Source organism: Lipotes vexillifer, unplaced genomic scaffold (assembly GCF_000442215.2).
Source record: "Lipotes vexillifer unplaced genomic scaffold, Lipotes_vexillifer_v1.1 scaffold451, whole genome shotgun sequence".
NCBI classification, from domain to species: domain Eukaryota; kingdom Metazoa; phylum Chordata; class Mammalia; order Artiodactyla; family Lipotidae; genus Lipotes; species Lipotes vexillifer.
Genome location: NW_006795989.1, coordinates 1924357 through 1949799, shown reverse-complemented (window position 1 = coordinate 1949799; position 25443 = coordinate 1924357). Strand labels below are relative to the sequence as shown.

The window sequence follows — 25443 nt, the reverse complement described above, 5'->3', positions numbered from 1 at the left end:
TTATTATAAGCAGAAAAGACACTGGGGAAAAAAAACATCCTGAACTAGCTAAGAAAATGAAGGGAAAAAAGATCAGGTGGGCAAATCAATGTCACTGCTCTGACACACACCCAACTTCCCATTTATTCCTCAAACTTGCAAAGAGCAATTTCTCTAGATATTAAAAGAAACCTGGAAATTTTATTCATACCATAAACTCTGGCAACATCACATAACCTTTCCCTCAGGGTCAATGAGCTACTCAAATAGGGTGTATCTCTAATAATCCAAAGGTACTCGCCCTGTTTTAGCCCATAACCGTTATCCTTGGATTCTCAAGTGAGGAATTTTATTTTCTCCTTTATGACGCCACACCCATTAACTTAAGAGATAGCAATCTACTATGCAAATAGAATTGAAAAATTAAACTCCTGTTTTTTTGGAGGAGGAGTTTTTTTGGGTTTTTTTGTTTTTGTTTTTAAGATTCCTGGGGATTCTGTTCACAATCAGATCATAGCTTATTTGGATATTGACTTAGGTACCTGTGTGTACCATGGAACCAAATTAAAGATCTCCATGAAGTGGACTCTTTGTGGGCAAAATGTCTTAACTGATGTTGGTACCAGGGTTCAGATTGACCCATCTAAACCTCTACTTAACTTTATATAATACCTCTAAAACCAGAAACGAAGAAGAACTAAAGTCAATTGTCCTAAAGCCTAATAAAGAAAGGATGAATCAATCATAACTATACCAGTTTTAAAATTTTGACTTGTTCTCCAGTCAAAAACCCAATGGGTGAAGATTTGTTTAAGACCTTAAGGCCATAAATAAAATATCAATTTCCCCAATTCATTGAGCCCAGATACTATTTTATCTTCAGTGCCACCTGACTCTACATACTTTACTACTATATATTTATCTGTGTTCTGCTTTCTATGGCGTCCCTTTAGATCAAAATAGTTTTACCTGTTTGTTCTGTCCTGCAAGAGTCAACAATTTACCTGGACAGTTATGCCTCAGTGGTATACTGAGGAACTTAGGGACCTTAAACCTCCCTGTCAACTCTACACTTACACAATATGTGGGCAAGCTTTCATTATGTTCTAAAGATGAAGAGAGCTCTAAGACTGACTCCATTTATCTATGTACTGTTTTAGCTCAGAAAGGACATGAGAATTCCAAAAAAAGTTTAGTATTTTGTAAGAATAAAGTGCATTATTTAGGGTATAATTTATCCCAAGGGGGTAAATCTATTATTCCTGATAAATTATGAGCCCTTCAATACTTTCCAAGGCTGGTTACTAAGAGAAAATTAAGAAGTTGTCTAGATTTCACTGGCTACTGTAGACACTGGGTTCCAGACATCTCTGAAATTGACACATTTCTATACAATTTAAGTCCTCAACAATGGAACCTTTCCCTTAGGAACTTAAACACGGACAAGAATTTTGTGATTTAAAAATAACTCTCAACAGCCCCCCCTCGCACCCCCGCAATTGGGGTCCTCCAAATTGTCATAAAGCTTTCTATCTATTTGTATCTGAGCAATGTAGACAAGTCCTTAATACTCTAACAGAACACCACAGGTATCATCAGGGCCCAGTTGCTTACTACAATCTTCCCCTCAACCGAGTGAGGGGAAAATCCTACTCCTTATCTAAGGATAGTAATAAGCAGCAGCCAAACTAGTAGAGGCCTCTACTGACTTGGTTTAAGGATCTTGTTTAAATTTGATGGTTCTGTATGCTGTACAATCCTGGATGCTACTGAAAACACACTTCTTGGCAAGCAGGCTTACATCCTATGAACTTTTTATTATTTTCTCCCTCACACATTTCAACTCAGTGCTATACTTTAAAGATTGCTACTCTTTTCCCATTACCCAAAGAAGGGGAATTCCATGAGATCTAACCTCTGTCCAAACAATGACTATGCCTCAAATGGATTTATTAGAAACTCCTCCTAGAAAATCTAGGTTTAATATTATTTGTTGATATATCATTTTTTATAACTGAAATGGGAACTAAGGCAAGATATACTGGAACAGTCTCAACTGACCCCTAAAACGTGACTCCTTACCAGAAGTAAAACCAGTCCTGATGACAGTACTTACCCTCTCAGCAGAGCTTGCCAATTGTCAAGAGGTAAGAGAGTTAACAAAAAACTAATATTAGGTATACCTTTTAGAGTAGTCCATGATTTTGTAACACTGTAGAAACAATGAGAGTTTCCAACCTTAATAGGAATCCCAATGTAAAATGAACAACAGTTTTAAGTACTTTTAAGTACTCTAATGCTTCCTAAGGAGGTGGCTATCATGAAGCCACACTATTAAGGGATAACAAAGGCTAAAAGAAATATCCTAGGTTTATCTTTATGACACACAGGCAGCTCTCAATCAGGTCCTGGCCCCATAATACTCTAAAAAGCTAAATCTTTCTGGAGATTAAAAAATCCTATTTTGGAATGCCCACAACTGGCTCCAAAATCTGAAAAGAATACATGGTTGTAAAGTACAAGAGAATCCCTGGCACTTTCAGGACAGACACTTGGTGGCACCAGAGAACCTTGACGAAACTCTGCAAACATATTTTACAAGGAATTACCCATCAGAGCAAGGATATATTGAAAACGATATTCAATTAGCATTGGTGGGGAAATTTTACTAAGATTTTTGAGGATGTCTCTGGTGCAAATCTCATCTGTCTCCCTCACAATCCTAGTAAAACTGTTATCCTTGTAAATCCAAGCTTCAGGACCCCACTGAACATGTCCAAATGGACTTCCTAAAATAACCCCCTACAGTGGGTTCTGAATATGTTCTGATCATTGCTTGCTACTTCTCTGGATGGATTAAAACTTTTTCTTGAGAGAGAGCTATAATTATGAGAGTAGGAAAAAAATTACTTGATTTTGTGTTCCCAATATGAGGATCTCCAGTAACAGAGGCACTCATTTTACTGGACCTGTTTTTAGAGAACTCTGCAAAGCCTTGTCATTTATTTAGATATTTCATTGCCCCAATCATCCCCAATCTTGAGGAAAAGTAGAGAGAATTAATGGCACCTTAAATCTGACACTCTTGAACTTCCATGACCAAGAAGGCTATGTCTAACTCTCAAGACTATTAAGTCCACAGTCTCCTATACTTCGCTGGCTTCTACCATACACACCTATTAGAGGTTACCACATGAAACTGGCTACTTGTGCCCCAATCTTGGACATTTTCTTACTTCAGCCAAACCTGGCAAAGTACTCCAAGGACTCAGGAAATATACTTCATAGTCTTATCACCATCTCACATAAGTTGCCTTTCCTCTACATGATCTAAAATGCAGATAAACATAAGCTGAGAGAGTTCATGACCATTAGACCTGCCCTGCAAGAAATAATATGAGTCCTACAGGTTGAATTGAAAGGACATGAGAGAGTAACTCAAAGCCATATGAAGAAATAAAAATCTCAGTAAAGGTAAATACATGAGCAATTTATAAAAGCTAGTATTACTCTAACAGCAGTTTTTATTTCTTTTTAAAGAAACTAATACTTTTTAAAAAAAGACAATTATTAGGCTAAAAGCTAGTATTACTGTACCTTTGGTTTGTAACTCCATATTTGCTTTCTACATAATTCAGAGACTAATGCATTTTTAAAACTACTAGTTTATTCTCTTGAGCACACAATATATAAAGATGTAATTTTATAATATCAACAACTGAAAGGGGTGTAGATGGAGTTATAAAGGAATAGAGTTCTTGTATGTTATTGACATTAAGCTGATACAAATTCAAATTAGAGTGCTATAATGATAGATGCTAACTGTAATCCCCATGGTAACCATTAAGGAAATAGCTAGAGAATATACACAAAAGGAAATGAGAAAGGAATTTAAACATCTCACTACAAAAAAATCAATTAAACACAAAAGATGATGGTAATGCAGGAGATGAGGGACAAAAACTATCAGACACATCGAAAACAAATAGCAAAATGACACAAGTTAGTTGCTTCTTATCAGTAATTACTTTAAATGTATATTTTAACTCTCACCTAAAGACAAAAATTGGAAGAATGGATAAAAAGCATGATGCAACTTTATGCTGTCTATAAGAGACTCACTCTAGATCTAAAGACACAAACAGGTTGAAAGTAGAAAAATGGAAAAAGATATTCCATTAAAATAATAACCAAAAGAAAAAAAAAACAAAATTAAAAATGGCCTTTAAATTTTAAGAAGTTACATTAGACAAAGAAAGATATTATATATCCATAAAACGTTCAATAAGGAAGAAGATATAACAATTATAAGCATTTATGAACTGAATGACAGACCATCAGAATATATGAAGCAGAGCTTCCCTGGTGGCACAGTGGTTAAGAATCCGCCTGCCAACACAGGTTTGATCCCTGGTCTGGGAAGATCCCACATGTCATGGAGCAACTAGGCCCATGTGCCACAACTACTGAGCCTGTGCTCTAGAGCCTGCGAGCCACAACTACTGAGCCCACATGCCACAACTATTGAAGGCCACATGCCTAGAGCCCGTGCTCTGCAACAAGAGAAGACACCACAATGAGAAGCCCTCATACTGCAAGAAAGAGTAGCCCCCGCTTGCTGCAACTACAGAAAGCCCACTCACAGCAACAAAGACCCAATGCAGCCAAAAATAAATAAATAAATAAATTTTTAAAAAAGAAAAGAATGGGAGAGAGCCCCCCTCCCTTTAACAGAACAGAAAAACAACAGAGAAAATAAGTGAAATTAAAAATTGGTTCTTTGAAAAGATAACAAAATTGATAAACCTTTACCCAGATGGACTAAGAAAAACAGAGAAGACTCAAATTACTAAAATCAGAAATGAAAGTGGGGACATTACTACTGATTCTTCAGAAATAATAAGTATGATGAGAGTACTATGAACAATTGCATGCTAACAAATTGGGCAACCTAGATGAAATGGAGAATTCCTAGAAATGCAAAACCTACGAAGACCAAATTATGAAGAAATAGAAAATTTTAAGAGACTATAGGAGACGGAATCCATAATCAAAATCTCCCAATACAGAAAAGCCCTGAACCTGATGGCTTCACTGGTGAATTCTACCAAACATTTAAAGAACTAACAGCAATCCTCCTCAAACTTCTCCAAAGAGTTGAATAGGAAGGAACACTTCCTAACTCGTGCTTGATGCCAGTATTACCTTGATACCAAAGCCAGATGAAGACACATCAAGACTACTACAGACCAGTGCCCCTGATGAACATTGAGGCAAAAATTCTCAAAAAAATACTATCAAACCGAATTCAGAAGCATATTAAAAGGATCATACACCATGACCAAGTAGGATTTATCCCTGGGATAAGAGAGTTCAACATACAAAAAACTCAGTCAGTGTAATACACCACATTAACAGAATGAAGGCAAAAAAGCACATAATCATCTCAACTTATGCAATAAAAAGAATCTGACAAAATTCAGTACACTTTCATGGTAAAAAAAAAAAAATTCAACAAACTAGGAATAGAAGGAAACTACCTCAACATAATAAAAGCCATATTTGAAAACCCCACAGTGAACATAATATTCAATGGTAAAGGACTGAAAGCTTTTCCTCTAAGATCAGGAACAAGGCAAGGATGTCTACTTTCACAACTTCTATTCAACATAGTACTGGAAGCACTGGTTAAAGCAATGAGGCAAGAAAAAGAAATCCACTTTGGAAAGGAAAAAGAATTATCTGTTTGCATATGATATGATCTTATATGTAGAAAACCCTAGATTCCACAAAAAACCTGAATAAATGAATTCAGCAAAGTAGTACAAAACAAAGTCACACAAAAATCAATTGCATTTCTATACGCTAACAATGAACTACCCAAAAATGAAATTAAGAAAACAATTACATTTACAATAGCACTAAAAGGAATAAAATACATAGAAATTAACTTCACCAAGGAGATGAAACACTTGTACAATGAAAACTACAAAACACTGCCAAAAGAAATTAAATTAAAAATAAAAAATACACACACATCTTTTGCTCTGGGATTAGAAAACTTCATATTTGTAAGATAATACTATCCAAAGTTATCTACAGATTCAATGTAATCTCTATCAAAATCCCAATAATATTTTTTGCAGAAATAGAAAAACCCATCCTAAAATTCATATGAAATCTCAAGGAACCCAAAATAGCCAAATAATCTTGAAAAAAGAAGATCAAATCTGGGGAACTCACACTTCCTTATTTCAAAACTTACTGTAAAGCTCCAGGAATCAAAACAGTGTTGTACTAGCATAAAGAAAGACACATGGACCAATGGAATAAAGAGCCCAGAAATAAACCCTCACACACATGGTCAAGGGTGTCAAGATCATTCAATGGGGAAAGAACAGTCTTTTCAACCAAAGGTTCTGGGAAAACTGGATATACACAAGCAAAAGAATGAAGCTGGGCTTCCCTGGTGGCGCAGTGGTTCAGAGTCCACCTGCCGATGCAGGGGACACGGGTTTGTGCCCCAGTCCGGGAGGATCCCACATGCCACGGAGCGGCTGGGCCCGTGAGCCATGGCCGCTGAGCCTGCGCGTCCGGAGCCTGTGCTCCGCGGCGGGAGAGGCCACGGCAGTGAGAGGCCCGCATACCGCAAAAAAAAAAAAAAGAAAAAAAGAATGAAGCTGAACCCTTACCTAAAACCATATACAAAAATGAACTCCATCAAAACACCACCAAACAACCTGTTAATAAAGCAAAACCATGTTTATTGGAATTCACTGCAGTAAGTGAGGACACTACCTTGACAGAGTCTTACTAGTATCTCAAAAGGAACAAGTTAGAACTGGGTTATATAGAAGGTTATGGGATTTAGGTGTTTGGGAGAACTTAAGATACTTTTAATTTACATTGCCAATAAGAAATATATGAAAGTTCTATTTTTCTACAACTTTGTAAAGTAAGGTAGGAATCTGGTTTTATTTTTCTTCAGATGGTATACCCAGTTCTAATATCATTTCTTGAATAATCTACTTTTTCCCCACTGATCAGAAATGTCACCTTTATCATTCACTAAATTATCTTATGTATTTGGATCTATTTCTGGACTCTATTATAGTCTATGTGTTCATGTATACTACCAAGCTATTTTAACTATTATAGCTTTATAATATATTTAAGAATCTAGTGTGACTAGATTCCTTTTCAAAACTTTCCCAGCCACTATTGTAAGTTTATTTCCATATAAACCTTAGAATCAGCTTAAGTACACCAAACACACGCTTGGTATTTTAAATTGGATTGTATTAAACTTACTGATTAACTTAAGGATTCTGATAATTTTCTACTATTGACTCTATTCAAAACAAGATATGACTTTACATTCTGACTTTACATTCTGACTTTATGTCTGCTTGGAGCTTTAGATTGTATTTGGTGTTTACCTGTTTTTTCTCTCCACAAACAGGTCTCTTTATTTGACCTGTCCCTCATATGTAACCCAACTCTGGTTTCACTCCCATTTCTACATAACCTTGTGGATCTCTCTGGCCTCAAAATTCCCATCGTTGGCCTATCCTCTGTCATTTGAATTCTATTTCTGACATGTTATCTCCAAGTTCCTGTTTCAATATTGCCAAATACTGAGAAGAAGGGTCATCTTAATTAAGCTTTCAATTTTTAGCTGTTAAGATTACTTTGGTGGGGGACTTCCCTGGTGGTCCAGTGGTTAAGACTCCACACTCCCAATACAGGGGGCCCGGGTTCAATCCCTGGTCAGGGAACTAGATCCCACATGCTGCAACTAAGAGCCCGCAACCCACAACTAAAAGATCTTGCATGTCAACAAAGATCCCACATGCCACGACAAAGACCTGGTGCAGCCAAATAAATAAATAAATATTTTTAAAAAGAAAAGATTACTTTGGTGGAAAGGCAAGAGAGGCACTATCAAAAATGCCTCTATATGGATAAGGATCAAAAGAAAATCAGATATGATACTATTTTTTTTAAGATTTGGTTATAGTATATAACAACAGCCTAGGAAAATACAGTACTATTCTGAAGTTTCACTTCTTAAAAAATATTTTGACTCCTCTATAACACACAATATGTTTCTCAGATATGGAATAGTTCATAGTAGTTTTCAGAGTTATCCTTGTCTATTTTCTTATCAGAAAGCCTATTTTCTTATCAGAAAGCCTGGGGGAAAATGGTTATTCTCACAGAAGAAACTAACACAACATTGTAAAAAAAAAAAAAAAAGTTATTCTCAGTTTTCTGGAATCCTAAATGTTCTTAACAGTTTTAGCTGGAATTTTCTTGAGACTCTCTAAAATGATGCACAATTCCCCAAATATGTTTAGGAAATTTAAAAATTAACTTCACAATTAAGGATTAAAATACATAAAATAAAATGCTAATTAGAGGGGGGAAAATACTCACCTTTTGCCATTTAAGTTCTTGTGTCTCCATAATAATTTTACCAATCTGCTCTTCATACTGAGCTTCTGCTTCCTAAGTCAAAAAGAAGAAAAATACCAGGAAAATTAGGACTTGAAAATTTCCAGTTTCAGCTCTTTCTAGAGAGATAAAAAGAGCATCCTCCCACATTTACAACAAGGAAAAGGGCTGGAAATTTTGCAAATTCAATAGCCAAATCCGTCAGAGAACTGAGGTCCCAGATCGACCAAGTAATCCAAAATCTGGATAGAGAAACGGGTTACTGCAGGGAGAACAGAACCACAGCATTTGCTTACTTGGGACATAAGCCATTGAGTACTGATTAAAAAACTCAGCTAAAAGTCCTTAATAAATTTCTAAAGGCAGAACATGGGCTGGTGTAAGAACATGAATCTCCTGAGGGCCCCAGAAATAAAGAGGTTTATATCTTCTAGAAGTAAGGAGGTTTATACCTTCTAACAGGTTTTTCTTCCACGAAACCCACCAGGTGGTTACAGGGAAGGATGGGAAGAATCTGAGAAAGCTTTTCTCCTGTGGTACTGGCTGGGGAGAAGAGCAGTCACAAGCCTTCTTCCCTAAATCTCCTACAGACCAAAAACCTTAATCTGCAGGGGACAGGACAACAAAAACTATATCTAAGGACACTAGTGGAAATCCTCTGCAGCGGGGAAAAGGGACCAGCAGACACCACTGAAAACTCTACCTAGACAGACCTGTCTTTCTTATCTCCTCTAAGGAACAAAAGCCTTAATCTACAGGGGGAAGGGCAATAAAAACTAGCCCATGAGAGCACTTATGGAAACCCACTGCAGCTAAGAGGAGACGGCTAGAAAAATAAAACAGCTCTATCTTTGGGGAGGGGAAGGAATACATGCTAGGCCCACAATTAAATATGAAAGAGGGATCAGAATTCTTGTGGAGGCCTCACTTTGAGACTTGGGTTCACCAAAAACTGAGGCTTAATAGAAACATCAGAGAATGCTCCTATTCCCCACCTGCCGCCACCACCCAACTAACAAGTGTCAAGTAAAAAAACAGTGAGACATAGCTGGGAGAACTGAAAGGATAGACTCTCTCTGGGAAGCAGCACAAAAGGAAGACCCAAAGTCAAGGGGGGAAGCCCAAAGCCAAGCAAGAAGCAGTTATTTAGAAAAACCCTCTGATTTCATTTAAAATATTGTAATACTCTTGAATTAGCCCACACAATAAACACAAGGTATCACTAGAGAAATCTGAAGCTTCTGTCAGAAACTTCAATAGGTAGACTTAAAAGCTGCCTGGTTGAGTGTTGAAGGCATACCCCAACACACACACACAGAGCTCTTCTGCAAAGACAGTTTTTTTGTTTGTTTGTTTTGGTTCCAGGTATTTAAGGAAATCTATGTCAAACAAAGCACTAGCTGATCACTAAGCTAAGAGCACATGACAAAAACTGAAGACTTAACACAATTATTTCAGAAAAGTCACTACACAAACAAATAATGACAAAAACAAGAAGCAACCCTGAGAAGAGGTAGGAATCTTATTTCCAGAGTTGTCACATATTCAAAATATTCATGTCCATTTCTCAAAAAAAATTTACAAGGCATGCAAGTAAACAGAAAAGTGTGATCCAGCGCTTCCCTGGTGGCGCAGTGGTTAAGAATCCGCCTGCCAATGCAAGGGACACGGGTTCAAGCCCTGGTCGGGGAAGATCCCACATGCCACAGAGCAACTAAAGCCGTGCACCACAACTACTGAGCCTGCGCTCTAGATCCCACATGCCACAACTACTGAAGCCCACATGCCTAGAGCCCATGCTCCGCGACAACAGAAGCCACCGCAGTGAGAAGCCCGCGCACCTCAACCAGAGAAAGCCCACGTGCAGCAACGAAGGCCCAACACAGCCAAAAATAATTAAATAAAATAATTATTTAAAAAAAAGTGTGATCCATACACAGGAAAAAAAAACAATTTAATAGGAACTGTCCCTGAGCAAGTGCAGACAATGGACCTAGACAGACTTTAAATCAATAATTTTAAATATGCTCAAAGTGCTAAAAGAACCATATACAAAAGTCCTAAAGCCATTAAAAAGTTAAGGGAATGCTACAAACAAGTTTATGCTCATAAATTTGACAACTTACAGAAACAGACCAATTCTTCTAAAACCACACACTATCAGACTTCAACCAAGAAGATAAATAACAATCTTCAAAAGCCCTATAGTCATAAATTTAAAAGCTCCAAAAAAAGAAATGTACAGGCCCACATAATTTCACCATAGAATTCTGAATGATACGCATTCTGAAGTATTTAGGAAGTGCACTGATGCCTGCAATTTACTCTGGAATCATCAAAAATAAAGCTGAAGGAGGGATAAGTAGATGGATAGACGTGATAAAACAAGTACAGTAAAATGTTAATGGTGTATGAGTGTTCACTGTCAAATTCTGTTAGTTTTGCTGTATGTTTGACAATTTTCATAACAAACTGGGAGAAATCAAAGAGTGGATGTTAACAGATAAAATATATTTTGTTATGAAATATTTTCCTATGACTCTCTCACATGTTCTTTGCTTTATTACACACACACATACACACACTTATGCTATGGTATTCAAAGAGGCTTTCATGAAAGTTGTCTCACTGAAAATGCTTTCAGCAGCAAGTAGCAACAACAAACCCCGACTCACAATGGCTTATGGGACTTAACTGTTTCACATGACAAGTCCAAAGGCAGAGTCCTTCTAGAATTTATTTCAGTGGCTCAACAATATCATCAAGGACTATAATTCTGCCCATTTTCCATTCTGCCATTATCCAAGTGATTTTCCTTAAGCTTTTCACCTCTTGGCTACTTTAATTTTAGGCATGAAGGACGGAAAGGACATTATCCTACAGTAGAAAAAGTGTAATCTCTTATTAAAAGGATAACAAAACTTTTCCCAGAAGCTTCCTGATCATATCTTCTGATATCTCATTGGCCATAACTAGGTCATATGCCCACTCCTAAACCAGTTGCTGGCTGGTGAAATGCATTGAATCTTCGTGAGAGGTTAGGACAGTCAGGATTTACCTAACTCATATTGGTGAGAGTTGGACACTAAGACACAGTCAAGGTTCTTCCAGCATGGAATAAGGGACAGAATGTATATGAACAAGGTATGCTATGTGATAAATAAAGTGAGGACAGAACAGAAGCTCTCAAAGTAATATATACCTACAGTCAAAACATTGAAAAAAGAAATGTGTATACACATTTTGGGGGGAAGGTGTGTAGAACATATGACATGCATATCTTCCCAAAGCAGGTGGATTGAAAAGGTACAAGATACAGCTTTCTTCACATGGGCCTGGTTATACATTTCTCTTTTATTTTTTATTTTTTTTAATTTGTTTTATTTTTAGCTGCATTGGGTCTTTGATTCTGCACGTGGGCTTTCTCTAGTTGTGGCGAGTGGGGGCGACTCTTCATTGTGGTGCGTGGGCTTCTCATCACAGTGGCTTCTCTTGTTGCGGAGCACTGGCTCTAGGTGTGTGGGCTTCAGCAGTTGTGGTGCGCGAGCTTCAGTGGCTGTGGCTCGCAGACTCTAGAGCACAGGCTCAGTAGTTGTGGTGCACGGGCTTAATTGCTATGCGGCACGTGGGATCTTCCGGGACCAGGGCTCAAACCCACGTTCCCTGCGTAGGCAGGTGGATTCTTAACCACTGCACCACCAGGGAAGCCCTACACTTCTCTTTCAGTGGCTACAGGGGATTTTCAGATCTTAATATGATTTAGATATTGTTCTAAGCAGTTTTTATATATGAATTTAACCTTAGGTATAATTTTATGCATTACTTGTATTCTTGTTACTGCCATTTTATAAATGAGGAAACTGGGTTATCAGCAAGAGGATAAATAACTTGCCTAAAGTCATATAGCAGGTAAACAGCAGAGCAAGTATTTGAACCTAGATGATCTGTCTCCAGTCTCTTAAACATGCCATTATATCACCTTTAAGAAACTGTGGGGAAAAAAAAAAAAAAAAAAGAAACTGTGGGTTGTGTAGGACAGTATGAATTGCTATAATATACTCCTTTCCTTCAAAAACTTCAGAATTTAATCTTCATATCCCATAAAAGTTAGAAAAACATTCAAAATCACACTACCTATTTTAAATATACAAGTACATTCTGATTATTTGGTTGAACACTTCAAAATAAGAAATATTTGTTGAAAGGAAAGGCAAAAAACTTTTAAATTGTTATGGATATTCTAATATTAATATTTTTCTATTTGAGAAGTCTTTGTAATAGATTAAGTTGACTAACATGAAAACAGTAGTTTAAATACCAATTAGGAAAGAGATTTTTTTTTAAATGTGAACTTTTAGGCTATGCCATGCATATTAGAGATATTTATCTTGGATATTTTGTAGATAATCAAACCAAGAAACTCTCGGAAAGAGAGATTAGTATTGTATTAGACAACATGAGGAACTGAATTGGGCAATTTCGTAGGAGGTGGATTATGAGTTTGAAAAGGAGAATAAAAGTACCCAGTAATAGTTTTGGCTGCTTGGACAAGTGCCTGGTGTATGTACTATGTCCTTAAATCTGTTCAGGGTCAAGAATTGAAGAGGCCTGACCAATACACAGCCCATCTTATAAAACTACAGCCTGAAGCAAGTACTTCAAAAAAAGCATGGCACTTTCTAAAGGTTATAAAGAGTAAATAAACCATCAAATTACTCCTCTTTTATTGTTTTTATAAAAACACTTAAATCCTTGTAGTCCTAAGGCAGCTAATAAAAAATAAACACTTTTAAGGTTCTATCTTTTATACTTTATTGAAGTTACACATGGGATTTTCTTACCAAATTTAATATATATTTTCTCATTGACAATTTAATAAGAATTTTTATTAATAACTTTTGAAAGTTGCTTGAAGAATGAATAAAAATGAAAAGTTCAAATAAAATGTAAATAATAATTTTTAATAAAAAGCATGAAGTTAAATCAAAATCCTAATATAGCAGAAGCATATTATAATGTTATCTTTCAGCAATGTGGATAATACTCATTTTATCAGTTTTCTATGCAGTATAAAGATACAGATTCTACAAATCATTATAATTACAAAGGGGTATGATTTCACTCATAGCATAACTAATTTTATGAGGCATTAAAATGCTGCTTAATGTTATTTACCACATATTATACCAATAATTACCCAGTTTCCTTCACAATTTCCCTAGCAAATCATCACGGGTTTTTTTGTTGTGTTTTGTTTTGGCTGCACCCCGCCAAAAGGTCAAAACACCAAAAATGAAGAGAAAAAAAGAGACAATAGAAATGGATCTACAAGGGGTCCAGATATGGGCGTTTATAGACACAGACTTGAAATAGATGAAACTAATATGCTTAAGAAATTATATGACAAAATCAATTTCAGCAGAGGAATGAAAGTTATAAAAGTAGAACCAAATGAAAATATTAGGACTGAAAATTTAAGAAGTGAAATTAAGAACTCAATAGATTGACTTAATCATCAGATTAGGTAAACTGAAGAGAAAATTCATTAACTGAAAGAACAAAAAAAAAAATAACCAGACTGAAACATGGACAGAAAAAGAAAAAGAAGGAAAATATAGACAAAAAATCAATAATTATATAGAAGATTTGAACAAGACTGACAAAGTTGACCAAATTCACAGTCATAGTATACTGCACCCAAGAAATACAGAATACATATTATTTTCAAGTTCATCTATGTTGGAATATTTACCAAACTTGATTATATGCTTGGCTAGAAAGAAAAGCTCCAAAAATATTAAGTGATTGAAATTATATAGTCTTATAATCTGACATAGTAAAATTATGCTAAAAATCAATTTTTAAAAGTTAATAAAAAGTAAAATTTAAAAAAAGTAAAATAAAACTCCCAAATATTTATAAATGAAGTAGTACACATCTAAATAACACACGGGTCAAAGAATAAATTACAATGAAAATTAGAAAGTGGGCTTCCCTGGTGGCGCAGTGGTTGAGAGTCCGCCTACCAATGCAGGGGACATGGGTTTGTGCCCCGGTCCGGGAAGATCCCACATGCCGCGGAGCGGCTGGGCCCGTGAGCCATGGCCTCTGAGCCTGCGTGTCCGGAGCCTGTGCTCCGCTACAGGAGAGGCCACAACAGTGAGAGGCCCGCATACCGCAAACAAAAACAAAAACAAAAACAAAAAAAATATTAGAAAGTAATTTGAACTGAATGATAATGAAGATAAAATCTACATAAATTTGTAGAATCCAGCTAAAGCCATGCTAAGAGAAAAGTTTAGAGCCTTAAATACTGTATATTAGAAAAGAAAAAAAGGTTAAAATTAATCAACTAAATACCATCTTCAAAAGTTCAAGACAAAAAAACAACAAATTAAAGTAAGGAAATAATAAAGATAAGAGCAGATAATAATAAAACATAAAACAAATATGCAAGAGAATCATCAAAGTCAAAATTTAATTCCTTGAAGAGACTAACATAATTGATAGAAAGACTGATCCAAAATTCCTACTCATTCATAATATCTTTGCATGAGTTACTTCTTCCATGAAGCTTACCTCACTCCCCTTAGTAAAGTTAGGCATTTCCTTAGCCACACTCTCACAGTATATTCTGCACTCCTTTATTATTACATGGTATTATAATCTCTAAAACCTGTCACAGTAAGTGCTCAGGAAACATTAAGTGAATGACCAAATATAGTCTTGCTTACTTAACATTTCTCAAAAATAAAAAAAAGAGTCACATTAATTTGTACTATAGTATTTCTTGAATTTTCACTGTTTCAAAGTCCTAATTTCTTTTTACAAACTTTTTATTTTGAAATAATTTTAGATTTACAGAAGACTTGTGTAAAGATAGTAGATTTTTTGTATACCCTTTACCCAGCTTCCCTAATGTTGAAATCTTACATAAGTAGGATATACTTATCAAGGTTAAGAAAGTAACATGGTAACAATATTATTGATTACACTACAAAGTTTATATATTTCACTAATTTTTCCACCAATATCTGTTCCAGAACACAATATGGGATACCATGTTACATTTAATCATGTCTCCTTAGACTCCTCCAATCTGTGAGAATTTCTCAGCCTTCTTGTTTTTCATGACCTTGATACTTTTGACAAGCATTGTTGAGATATCTTGCAGAATATTCCACATATGGGGTTTGTCTGATATTTTCTCATGATTACACTAGGTTTCGGGGAAGAATACCACAGAGGTAAAGATCCCTTCTCATCACATCATATCATGAGTACTTCATATTCACATGAATTATTGATACCATACAAATTCTTTCTGGGGATCTTAACCTTAATCACTTAGTTAAGGTGGTATCTGCCAGGTTTCTCCATAGTAAATTTAACTATTTTTCCCTTTATATATTCTATCTGTTAGAACTTAGTCCACAATCAAGGCAAGGGAAATTAAGCTCCACTTCCCAGAGGGAGGAGTATCAAACAATATGTAAACATGTATAAAACCACCACAGTAACTTACTAAATAATTTGGGGAAGATATTGTGTGACTATGCAACTATTGTTTCTCCTTAAAGTTTCATCCACTAATTTTAGCATTCATCAGTGGATCTTCCCTGCAGGAATTATTACTGTGATGTTCTAAGGGTGGTTTCTATTTCTCTGCTTCCTCCTACATTTATTAATTGGAATTAAAGATTTTTGCCAAACAACAGCCAGCTCTACCCACCACTAGTTGCTCCATTCAGGAAACTTGCACAAGCCTCTTAGATAGCCTCATCCAACAGAGGGCAGACAGCAGAAGCAAGAAGAACTACAATCCTGCAGCCTGTGGAACAAAAACCACATTCACAGAAAGATAGACAAGATGAAAAGGCAGAGGGCTATGTACCAGATGAAGGAACAAGATAAAACCCCAGAAAAACAACTAAATGAAGTGGAGATAGGCAACCTTCCAGAAAAAGAATTCAGAATAATGATAGTGAAGATGATCCAGGACCTCGGAAAAAGAATGGAAGCAAAGATTGAGAAGATGCAAGAAACGTTTAACAAAGACCTAGAAGAATTAAAGAACAAACAAACAGAGATGAACAATATAATAACTGAAATGAAAATTATACTAGAAGGACTCAATAGCAGAATAACTGAGGCAAAAGAATGGGGAAGTGGGGACTTCCCTGGTGTGCAGTGGTTAAGAATCTGCCTGCCAATGCAGGGGACACAGGTTCGTGCCCTGATCTGGGAAGATCCCACATGCCACGGAGCAACTGAGCCCGTGTGCCACAACTACTGAGCCCCCGTGCCTAGAGCCCATGCTCCACAACAAGAGAAGCCACTGCAATGAGAGTAGCCCTTGCTCTCTGCACCTAGATAAAGCCCACGTGCAGCAACGAAAACCCAATGCAGCCAAAAATAAAACAAACTTATTAATAAAAAAAAGAATGGATAAGTGACCTGGGAGACAGAATGGTGGAATTCACTGCTGCAGAACAGAATAAAGAGAAAAAAGAATGAAAAGAAATGAAGACAGCCTAAGAGACCTCTGGAAAAACATTAAACGCAACAACATTTGCATTATAGGGGTCCCAGAAGGAGAAGAGAGAGAAAGGACCCGAGAAAATATTTGAAGATTATAGTTGAAAACTTCCCTAACATGGGAAAAGAAATAGCCACCCAAGTCCAGGAAGTACAGAGAGTCCCATACAGGATAAACCCAAGGAGAAACATGCTGAGACACATAGTATTCAAATTGGCAAAAATTAAAGACAAAGAAAAATTATTGAAAGCAGCAAGGGAAAAACAACAAATAACATACAAGGGAACTCCATTAGGAAAACAGCTGATTTCTCAGCAGAAACACTACAAGCCACAAGGGACTGGCGTGATATACTTAAAGTGATGTAAAGGGAAGAACCTACAACCAAGATTACTCTACCCAGCAAGGATCTCATTCAGATTCGATGGAGAAATCAAAAGCTTTACAGACAAGCAAAAGCTAAGAGAATTCAGCACCACCAAACCAGCTCTACAACAAATGCTAAAGGAAATTCTCTAGGTGGGAAACAAAAGAGAAGAAAAGGACCTAGAAAAACAAACCCAAAAAATCAAGAAATTGGTCACAGGAACATACATATCTATAATTACCTTAAACATGAATGGATTAAATGCTCCAACCAAAAGACACAGGCTTGCTGAATGGATACAAAAACAAGACCCATATATATGCTGTCTACAGGAGACCCACTTCAGACCTACGGACACATACAGACTGAAAGTGAGGGGATGGAAAAAGATATTCCATGCAAATGGAAATCAAAAGAAAGCTGGAGTAGCAATACTCGTATCAGATAAAATAGACTTTAAAATAAAGAGACTTACAAGAGACAAGGAAGGACATTACATAATGATCAAGGGATCAATCCAGGAAGAAGATATAACAATTATAAATATATATGCACCCAACAGAGGAGCACCTCAATACATAAGGCAACTGCTAACAGCTATACAAGAGGAAATCAACAGCAACACAATAATACTGGGGGACTTTAATACCTCACTTATACCAATGGACAAATCATCCAAACAGAAAATTAATAAGGAAACAGAAGCTTTAAATGACATAATAGAGCAGATAGATCTATTTGATATTTATAGGACATTCCAGTCAAAAACAGCAGACTACACTTTCTTCTCAAGTGCACACAGAACATTCTCCAGGATAGATCACATCTTCGGTCACAAATCAAGCCTCAGTAAATTGAAGAAAATTGAAATCATATCAAGCATCTTTTCTGACCACAACGGTATGAGATTAGAAATGAATTACAGGGAGAAAAACGTAAAAAACACAAACACATGGAGGCTAAACAATACGTTACTAAATAACCAAGAGGTCACTGAAGAAATCAAAGAGGAAATCAAAAGATACCTAGAGACAAATGACAATGAAAACACAATGATCCAAAACCTATCGGATGCGGCAAAAGCAGTTCTAAGAGGGAAGTTTATAGCTATACAAGCCTACCTCAATAAGCAAGAAAAATCTCAAATAAACAATCTAAGCTTACACTTAAAGGAACTAGAGAAAGAAGAACAAACAAAACGCAAAGTTAGCAGAAGGAAAGAAATCATAAAGATCATAGCAGAAATAAATGAAAGAGAAACAAAGAAAACAATAGCAATGATCAATAAAACTAAAAGCTGGTTCTTTGAGAAGATAAACAGAATTGATAAGCCATTAGCCAGACTCATCACGAAAAAGAGGGAAAGGACTCAAATCAATAAAATTAGAAATGAAAAAGGAGAAGTTACAACAGATACCGCAGAAATACAAAGCATCCTAAGAGACTACTACAAGCAACTCTATGCCAATATAATGGACAACCTAGAAGAAATGGACAAATTCTTGGAAAGGTACAATCTCCCAAGACTAAACCAGGATGAAATAGAAAATATGAACAAACCAATTACCAGTAATGAAATTGAATCAGTAATGTAAAAACTCCCAAGAAATAAAAGTCCAGAACCAGATGGCCTCACAGGCAAATTCTACCGAACATTTATACAAGAGTTAACACCTATCCTTCTGAAACTATTCCAAAAAATTGCAGAGGAAGGAACATTTCCAAACTCATTCTATGAGGCCACCATCACCCTGATAACAAAATCAGACAAAGATACCACACAAAAAAGAAAATTACAGACCAATATCACTGATGAACATAGATGCAAAACTTCTCAACAAAATACGAGTAAATTGAAGCCAACAGTACGTTAAAAGGATCATACACCATGATCAAGTGGGATTTATCCCAGGGATGCAAGGATTTTTCAATATCCACAAATCAATCAGTGTGATACACCACATTAACAAATTGAAGAACAAAAACCATATGATCATCTCAATAGACGCAGAAAAAGCTTTTGACAAAATTCAACATCCATTTAAGATTAAAAACTCTCCAGAAAGTGGGCATAGAAGGAACCTACCTAAACATAATAAAGGCTATATATGACATCATACTAACATCATACTAACTAACTAACATCATACTAACATCATACTCAATGGTGAAAAGCTGAAAGCATTTCCTCTAAGATCAGTAACAAGACAAGGATGTTCACACTCGCCACTTTTATTCAACATAGTTTTGGAAGTACTAGCCACAACAATCGAAGAAGAAAAAGAAATAAAGGGGATCCAAATTGGAATAAAGAAGTTAAACTGCCACTGGTTGCAGATGACATGATACTATACATAGACAATCCTAAAGACACTACCAGAAAACTACTAGAGCTCATCAATGAATTTGGTAAAGTTGCAGGGTAAAAAGTTAATAGACAGAAATCTGCTGCATTTCTATACACTAACAAAAGGTTAGAAAGGGAAATTGAGGAAACAATCCCATTTACCATAGCATCAAAAAGAATAAAATACAGGGACTTCCCTGGTGGTGCAGTGGTCAAGAATCCACCTTCCAATGCAGGGGATACAGGTTTGATCCCTGGTTGGTGAACTAAGATCCCACATGCTGCAGGGCAACTAAGCCTGCATGCCACAACTACTGAGCACGTGTGCTCTAGAGCCCATGCGCCACAACTAGAGAGTCCACGTGCTACAACTACTAAGCCCACGTGCCACAACTAGAGAGAAGACCATGCACCGCAACAAAGAGCCTGTGCACCGCAACAAAAGATCCCACATGCTGCAATGAGGATCCCACGTGCCACAACTAAGACCCAATGCAGCCAAATAAATAAAATAAATTTTTTTAAATATAAAATACCTAGGAAAAAACCAACCCAAGGAGACAAAAAAACCTGTACTCCAAAAACTATAAGACACTGATGAAAGAAATCAAAGATGACACAGATGGGAAGATATACCATATTCTTTGATTGGAAGAATCGATATTGTCAAAATGACTGTACTACACAAGGCAATCTACAGATTCAATGCAATACCTATCAAATTACCAACGGCATTTTTCACAGAACTAGAACAAAAAAATTTTAAAGTTGTATGGAAACAGAAAACCCGCGAATAGCCAAAGCAATCTTGAGAAAGAAAAACAGAGCTGGAGGAAATAGATGCCCTGACTTCAGACTATACTATAAAGCTATAGGCATCAAAACAGTATGGTACTGGCACAAAACCAGAAATATAAATCAATGGAACAGGAGAGAAAGACCAGAAGTGAACCCATGCACCTATGGTAAATTTACCTACAACAAAGGAGGAAAATTATACAATGGAAGAAAGACAGTCACTTCAATAAGTGGTGCTGGGAAAACTGGACAGCTACATGTAAAAGAATGAAATTAGAACACTCCCTAACACCATACACAAAAACAAACTCAAAATCGATTAAATACCTAAATGTAAAATGGGGTACTAGAAAACTTGTACAGGAAAACATAGGACAGTCTTTGACATAAATTTCAGCAACATCTTTTTGGATCCATCTCCTAGAGTAAAGGAAATAAAAACAAAAATAAACAAATGGGATCTAATTAAACTTAAAAGCTTTTGCACAACAAAAAAATCCACAAACAAAACAAAAAAAAGCTACAGAAGGGAAGAAAATATTTGCAAATGATGCAACTGATAAGGGACTAATTTCTGAAATACATAAACAGCTCATACAGCTCAATATCAAAAACAAACAAACAAACAACCCAATCAAAAACTGGGTAGAAGATCTAAATAGACATTTCTCCAGAGAAGACATACAGATGGCCACAAAGCACATGAAAAGATGTTCAACATCCCTAATTATTAGAGAAATGCAAATCAAAAACTACAATGAGGTATCACCTCACACCAGTCAGAATAGCCATCATCAAAAATTATACAAATAATAAATGCTGGAGAGGGTGTGGAGAAAAGGAAATCCTCCTACACTGTTGGTAGGACTGTAAATTGTTACAGCCACTATGGAGAACAGTATGGAGGTTCCTTAAAAAACTAAAAATAGAGCTATGCTATGATTCTGCAATCCCACTCCTGGGCATATATCTGGAGAAAGCCATAATTCAAAAAGATAAATGTATCTCAGTGTTCATTGCAGCACTATTTACAATGGCCAAGACATGGAATCAACTTAAATGTCCATCAACAGATGAATGGATAAAGAAGATGTGATATAGATATCAATATATAGATATACACACAATGGAATATTACCCAGCCATAAAAAAGAATGAAATAATGCCATTTGCAGCAACATGGATGGACCTAGAGATTATCATACTAAGTGAAGTAAGTCAGTCAGAGAAAGACAAATATCAGATGATATCAGTTACATGTGGAATCTTAAAAAATCATACTTACAAAACAGAAACAGACTCACAGACATAGAAAACAAATTTATGGTTATCAAAGGGGAAAGGTAGTGGGGAGGGATAAATTAGGAATTTGGGAGTAACATATACACACTACTGTATATAAAATAGATAACCAACAAGGACCTACTGTATACCACATGGAACTATACTCAATATTTTGTAATAACCTATGTGGGAAAAGAATCTGAAAAAGAATATATATACATATATATACATATACACACACACACACACACACACACAAATATATATATATACTCACACACATACACATATATATATATACATACACACACCTATAACTGAATCACTTTGTTGTACACCTGAACCTAACACACATTGTAAATCAACTATACTTCAATAAAAAAATAAATTAAAAAAGAAAGAAATCTAAAATGTTCGTACTGAGCTAAAATCAAGGTGTTGGCTGAGCTGTACACCTTCATGAAGTCTCTGTGGGGGAACTCCTTGCCTCTTCCAGCTTCCACCTGCACACTTTGACTTGTGGCTTCTACCCTCCATCTTCAAAGCCAGCAGTATACCATCTTCAAAATCTCTTTGACCACACCCTCTACTTCTGACATCACATCTTTTGCTCTGATTGATTATCCTGCTTTCCTCTTATAAGAACCCTTGTGAATAAATTAGGCCCATCTGAATAATTCAGCATAATCCCTCCATCTCAAAATATGTAACTTTATCACATCTGTAAAGTCCCTTTTGCCATGTTAGGTAACATATTTACAGGTTTTGAGAGTTAGAATGTGGACATCATTGGGGTGGCCATTATTCTCCCTATCTTAGTGGGTATATGGGTGTTCACTGTGAAATTCTTTCAACTATTATGCATTTTTGAAATTTTCCTATTAAAATATGGATGAAAAATAAAATCCAGCAATATGGATAAAGTGTTGCCATTATGGTAAATGTGAAAATCATAACTGTCATTTTCCAATGAAAGGAGGAATTTCCCCCTTTTTAAGAATAATGTTCTCCTTTCAGTGGGGAATGTTATTAAAAGTAGTATACATTCGGGACTTCCCTGGTGGCCCAGTGGTTAAGAATCCACCTTCCAGTGCAGGGGACATGGGTTTGATCCGTGGTTGGGGAACTAAGATCCCACATGCCACGGGGCAACTAAGCCCATGCACTGCAGCTACTAAGCACGTGAGCCACAACTAGAGAGCCCTGTGTGCTACAACTACAGAGCGCATGCACTCTGGAGCCTGTGCACCACAACTAGGGAGAAGTCCAAGCGCCGCAACAAAGAGCCCACGCACCACAACGAATGATCCTGCATGCCACGACAAAGATCCCTCATGCTGCAACTAAGACCCAATGCAGCCAAAAATAAAAATTAAATAAATAAATAAATATTAAGAAAACGTAGTACACATTCCTGCAATTGATTACTAAAAACTACTGTTCCTACTGTTACCCTGAACTTTTTCAGAAGATTTTTTTTTTTTGCGGTACGCGGGCCTCTCACTGTTGTGGCCTCTCCCATTGCGGAGCACAGGCTCTGGACGCGCAGGCTCAGCGGCCATGGCTCACGGGCCTAGCTGCTCTGTGCGGCATGTGGGATCCTCCCAGACTGGGACACGAACCCTCGTCCACTGCATCGGCAGGCAGACTCTCAACCACTGCGCCACCAGGGAAGCCCTCAGAAGATTTTTAAGGGAAGCTTATTTTTCATGGAAGAAATATAAACAGACAAAAATATAATGTTTAAAACATAATAAAACAGAATATAAAGCTTTAAATAGTTACCTAAACTTGCTTTACTTAGAAAAGATAACATCTTAAGCTAATTTTATAATAGTAGTTATTTTCAATGCTTATCTAAGATACCTTTTTTTAGCGGGATTTCTTCTTTGTTTAATAGAGTTTTGTGATACTGATAGTATGTAGCTTTATTTTTATTTATTTATTTATTTTTTTAAAGTAGAGGGAAGGATTATTTATTTATTTTTGGCAGTGTTGGGTCTTTGTTTTGTGTGAGGGCTTTCTCTAGTTGCAGCAAGCGGGGGCCACTCTTCATCGCAGTGTGCGGGCCTTTCACTGTCGCGGCCTCTCGTTGCGGGGCACAGGCTCCAGACATGCAGGCTCAGTAGTTGTGGCTCATGGGCCTAGTTGCTCCACGGCATGTGGGATCTTCCCAGACCAGGGCTCAAACCCGAGTCCCCTGCATTGGCAGGCAGATTCTCAACCACTGTGCCACCAGGGAAGCCCATAAGTAGCTTTATACACGATGAACATTGTGGTAATTAAATTTTCTTATTATGACAACAAATCTCAATATTTTTAAATCCTAGAGCAGGGTTCATATATAAAAATGTTTCAGATCTCTTTTTCTCTCACTTATACCTTATTTTCAGGAGGTTAGCAAATTCTATTGATTCTCCTTTCTGTCTCTTTTGTTCTATCTTCAGTTACACATAAGTCCTAGTGACCACATCCCTAGATCATTATTATGTGTTTTAGAGTTTATTTTCTTTTTTTCAGAATCTTACCAACTCCAACCTATCTAATAGAGAGCTGACAACATGCTCTGCAAATTCAGACCCACAGAATCTCAGAAATGAAATGCTTTCAAGGGTTTTTGTCCAATACAGATCTCCTGCTAAAACCAAACATCTTTTACAATTTTATACTAGATATCTCCTTTCTAAAAATCTCAAGGTTATCACTTCCAAAAATAAGGATATTTTATTATTTGAACTCAGAATACTTACTACATACACTTATTCTGTCACTTAATCATGTTACTTGTTTCATATTTAATCATTTCACTGGCACCCATTTTACAGCCATTAACAAAATTATAATCTCTTGAAAGAGCAGTTCTTTTTTTTATCAGCCACAGTATCCAACTGTAATGCTATCTATGCATTCCAAGGCACTCAGTACTAGCTGACTTACCAAATCTCTGTTTTATTTTTCACTTTAATTTATAATTTCTTCTTTTCCATCTCCTGATGTTGACTAAATCTGACCTTTTCTCTTTTACTCTATTATCTGGGCTGTATTTCTTCTTTCTAAATAAGAGGTTATTTCATTGCCTTTGTTTTCCCCTTAAGACAAAATCAAGTTCTCTGATTTAAAAAAGCATTTTAAAAAGAAACTTACCCTTCTCATACGTAATTCTTCTAATGCTTCCAGTAAACTTGTTTTGAAATCTAATAGCTGAATAGAAAACAATGTCTCTGAAGAACTTTGAAGAGTGAAGACAGATGATGCTAACTCAGTCTTAAAATCATTCTCCATATTAACATTTATTTCCTGTAATATAAAAAGGTTTTTTTTCTTTTGCAATTCAATTTATCTGTTGTTTTACAACTTATATTTCCAAAGGCTTTACAATGTCACATTTTCTTGTTTTTTGATACAATGCTTTAATAGTTCAATCAAGAGAGATATCATATGATGTAATATTTAGCTCTTCCTTGAAGCTGGAACTCAGCAATTTATTTCCTATGAAATAACAATGGAATACATTTCCTTAAATCGGTTGTGTAACAGATTCAAGATGTTATACAGAGAATCATTACCAATATCTTTAGTTTCCATTTTTAGGATAAAGCCAAAGGTCTTGACATTTTGCCTGAGCTTAGTTGTCAGTCTTCCCTTTATGACCACTGCAGGGCAGAAATGACC

General features: G+C 36.3%; 1 protein-coding gene across 1 annotated transcript in view; it reads right to left on the bottom strand.

Annotated features, from left to right (window-relative positions):
• LOC103081908 (coiled-coil domain-containing protein 73-like) overlaps positions 1-25053 on the bottom strand; it is a gene marked incomplete at its 3' end in the record, with an annotated part of 63702 nt that extends 38649 nt beyond the window's left edge. The window contains exons 1-2 of the mRNA XM_007468093.1: positions 24916-25053; positions 8419-8490 (exon numbers count right to left, since the gene is read on the bottom strand). Coding sequence (XP_007468155.1) covers positions 8419-8490; positions 24916-25053 — 210 coding nt within the window. The remainder of the gene's footprint in view (positions 1-8418; positions 8491-24915) is intronic.
• Between the last annotated feature and the right edge of the window lie 390 nt (positions 25054-25443).